Source organism: Centruroides sculpturatus, unplaced genomic scaffold (genome assembly GCF_000671375.1).
Source record: "Centruroides sculpturatus isolate CEXI.00-Female unplaced genomic scaffold, Cexi_2.0 scaffold1729, whole genome shotgun sequence".
Classification (NCBI taxonomy): Eukaryota; Metazoa; Arthropoda; class Arachnida; order Scorpiones; family Buthidae; genus Centruroides; species Centruroides sculpturatus.
Genome location: NW_019386170.1, coordinates 41,736 through 45,755, shown reverse-complemented (window position 1 = coordinate 45,755; position 4,020 = coordinate 41,736). Strand labels below are relative to the sequence as shown.

The 4,020-nt window shown below is 30.4% G+C and overlaps 1 protein-coding gene across 1 annotated transcript; it reads right to left on the bottom strand.

The window, feature by feature from the left end:
• Positions 1 to 1,589: 1,589 nt before the first annotated feature.
• On the bottom strand, positions 1,590 to 2,135 carry LOC111613893. The gene is made up of 3 exons (XM_023355248.1): positions 2,008 to 2,135; positions 1,857 to 1,933; positions 1,590 to 1,786 (listed from the first exon to the last, which is right to left on the bottom strand). The coding sequence occupies exons 1-3, from the start codon at positions 2,066 to 2,068 to the stop codon at positions 1,595 to 1,597; spliced, it is 330 nt and encodes a 109-aa protein (XP_023211016.1). The 5' UTR covers positions 2,069 to 2,135; the 3' UTR covers positions 1,590 to 1,594.
• Between the last annotated feature and the right edge of the window lie 1,885 nt (positions 2,136 to 4,020).

Below are 4,020 nucleotides of genomic sequence, written 5' to 3'. Positions count from 1 at the left end.
ATCTTTTATTCCTGCACAAAATGACAGCATACTCTTTTCAGGAGATTTCGGCTTGATCTAGTAATTTGTATAATATTATCCTTTATTAGAAGTTCAAATGATTCTTTGGTAGTAAATTTGAATTCTATGCAAGGTTGAGATATCTTTGCAAAATAATTGTACAAATAAATAAACACATAAAAACACATTTCCACAAAAAAAAACCAATGTAACTGGTATCGTGGGGGCCGCGCAGCCCCAGAAGGTACGTAGCTTCCACCCTGGTAAGTGCTACAGGGCCGAAAGTTTGGCACTCGCTAAAAGTTGCGACATAATGAGATTACATAAAATGGCAGCTGCGCACGATGCTTAGATTTTTAGAAAATCGTAAAAATATGACGCTTGGGGGCCGCGCAGCCCCCACAAAACCAGTTAAGGGTTAAATATATNCAATTATTAATATAATTTTTTAACCGTAGAAATTTCCGAACACGATAATTCCCCAATGGCACGTAACTATATGTTAACAAGGATTATTCTCTGTAACATCGATACACTTCAGAATTGTAAGGACAAGCTTAGATACAAACTTCGGATTTATGTCATTCCAACATGTAAAGGGTCAGATAAAAACTTACTTTAGAACAAAAACAAGAATGAACACTTTTACGTATGTAGGACGATATGATAATAAAAATGAAATCTAATGTAAGAATCAGCCTGGGGTACAGAGTAATTTGTTACGCCTGTATCACTTAACTGAGAATATTTATGTCTATGGACGTAAGCTATTGTATACTGTATTGCTTATAGCATAGGGCGTTGGCCTTTTGGAGTCTATTCGGACTTCGTCCTTCTCATTTTGGGATCTATTGATGAACGCCTCGAATTCGGCTGAACTTCGCCTATAACTTCGGATTTACGACCAATTATCATTCGAGGCTTTATCTACGTGAACGGATGGGAAAGAGAAGAAATGAGGGGTAGACAGTTCCCATCGAAGCGAGATTTTTAGAGATAATTTTATCGCCATCGGAAATATAATTTTTCTTTTTTCACACCCGAATATAGATTTAACTTGTGAACCTGTTTATCATTGCTCGAACGCACAACTGTCGTCTTTCCCAACCCACTCGACAGAAAGACAAAGTGGGCGAGTTTTACCAACTCGACGATTAGAGGGCTCGGTCCCCTCGTGTTCATTCTCACAACCATTTCATTGGCTTACTTACCTATCCATTTACATTGAAGTATTTTTAACAGACAATGCTTACAATTATTTGACATAGAGAACGAAATAAATTATTATATGACTAATAAAACTGTACAAATCAAATTTTCGATATAAATTTTTTCTAAAACAATAAGAGCAGCCATACCTGGTTGAATGACTCTTGCATCGCTGGCATCCATATATTTCTAGTTTCTTTAGCTTACAACACTTCTTTGCTACGATCCATAGTGGAGACTAAAGTTTTAATTATTAATATTATTAATTTATCACTTACTGTAACCTAAGTCAAATTACGTTTTGTCTAGTAATAGATACACATAATAAAAATATGATTCAAGTGAANATTTACATTGAAGTATCTTTACCAGACAATGCTTACAATTATTCGACATAGAGAACGAAATAAATTATTATATGCCTAATAGAACTGTACAAATCAAATTCTCGATATAACTTTCTTCTAAAACAATAAGAGCAGCCATACCTGGTTGAATGACTCTTGCACCGCTGGCATCCATATATTTCTAGTTTATTTAGCTTACAACACTTCTTTGCTACGATCCATAGTGGAGACTAAAGTTTTAATAATTATTATTATAATTATAAAATATGAAATAATACTCCAAAATCATGTTTTACTAACCGTTTTTTCTTGATTTCTCTCTCTTTCACAACAAATATTCGTTGCCAAGCACGCAGACAAAGCGACACTCTTCAACTCTGTGACAATATTACTTCAGAATAAATATTTATCTAAGTTGTATAGATGAATAGTATGATTTTTGAGAACGAACCTGTAAGATTGCTGATTTCTTTGCATACGTGAAAACACAATCCAATGTGAGTATGCACCATATTTAGTTCTGACAAATGAGGAAATAACCTGTGCAAACATAACAATTCGCCATCTGTCTGTAATATGTAAAAAACAGATGATTAATGTTGTATTAAGAATCAAAATTCACACCAAATAAATTTCCACTTACCGAATTATATTTTGAAATAGTAATTCTGTTGAGGTGAAGATATTTTACTCTGCTGCCACTAAACGCGTGTAAATATCTCCTGTTAACTTTATTGAAATCTGTACAACTAAAGCTGAGGTATAGAGATCCAAGGGCGTTTTCAAACATTGAATATATTTGCGCATTCATCTCGACGAACATTTTTTTGCAGGAAAAAGGTTTTTCTTGTTCCCGTGTTTAAAATATTCTGAAATAATATCAAAGAAGTTTTAACCAAGAGCTTAAGATCAAACCAAGTATAAACCGAAAGATTAAGATTTAACCAAGAATCCATCAAAAGATGAAAGTTTAATCAAGTTTAAACCGAAAGATAAGGATCCATCCAAGTTTAGACAAAAGGATTACAATCTAACCACTTGTAAAGCAAAGATGAAGATTTGATCAAGTTTAAACCTTAAATTAAGATCAAACCAAGTTTAAACCAAAGATTAAAATTTAACGAAGTTTAAACCAAAAATTCGGATTAAACCAAGTTTAAACCAAAGATAATAATTAAACCAAGTTTTAATTAAAGAAGTAAGATCAAACCAAATTTAAACTAAAATATCAAGATCAAACAATTTTAAACCAAAAGATTAACATTAAGTTTATACCAGTTGATTAAAATCAAACAAGTTTTAATTAAGATATTAAGATGAAACCAAGTTTTAACCATAAGTTTAACATAAAACCTAGATTATACTAACTATAATGTTCAAAGCATTTTGAATTCTGACGAAATTCGAATATATTATATTATATTAGTTTAAGTATTTATTCTGAGCTCAATTTTTAAAATGTTATATTGACTCATAAATTGAAACTGTGCATAGGAAATTTGTACAAGTGTTACAAGTTGTTCCATAATAGAAAGATAAAAAGCTTATGTTTTGTATAAGAACAATGGACTATTTCTAATAAGAAACAGAATTCGACTGTTTTATAAATGAAACTCTTCAGAAATATCTTTTATTAGGATAATGTTTAGTTCTCATATTTATAAATAAAAATTAGTGTTTGTCGGTTTTGTAATATAACCGTCTCAAGAATAATTTCTATACTCTGTATTTTAACCTAAAATATAAATTTAGATGTCGATATTAAACTAATTTTGTTACGTCATTAAACATAAACATATACAACAGACACTTTATTTTAATCACTTGCTTGAAGAAGAAACTATTAGAATTTCTATGAGCTAACTTTTTCTATTTGAACACGAATCGCTTAGAGATTTCTCTCGGTTTCGATTTATATTATTTAATATATTACAGCCGGTACTAAGTTAATTACTTAGTATGCACGTGTAACATATGTGTATATTCAGAATGTTGCAAATATTTTCATTGTTCCCAACACAGATTTTTTGTAATTTCTTACCACAAATGAGTTATTGTTAACTGCTATTATCATCTAGGTACTGGAAAAATAAAAGTGTTCATGCTTGTTTTCACGTTATTCTTTTCACGTCGTTATGAATAAAAAATCTTTTTAGATAATTTAGGTATTGGGATTAAGTTAGTCATTACTAGTAATAAATCGAAAAATTTCGATAATTAAGTTAAATTTTAAATACGTTTGTCACATTCGTTTCTTCACCAAAGTGATGTAATATTTTCTTACATTACAATTTACAAAATTGTTCAAATTAGGTTTACCTTTATTTAATTTAAAAATTTGTACAATAGTGAAAAATATGTATATTCTTTGAAATTAAATCATTTATTCATTTTGTTTCTAATGTATAATCAGTTTCAGTGAAAAGCAATTAAAATGAGTCCACAACGAGCTAAGTGAATGCAC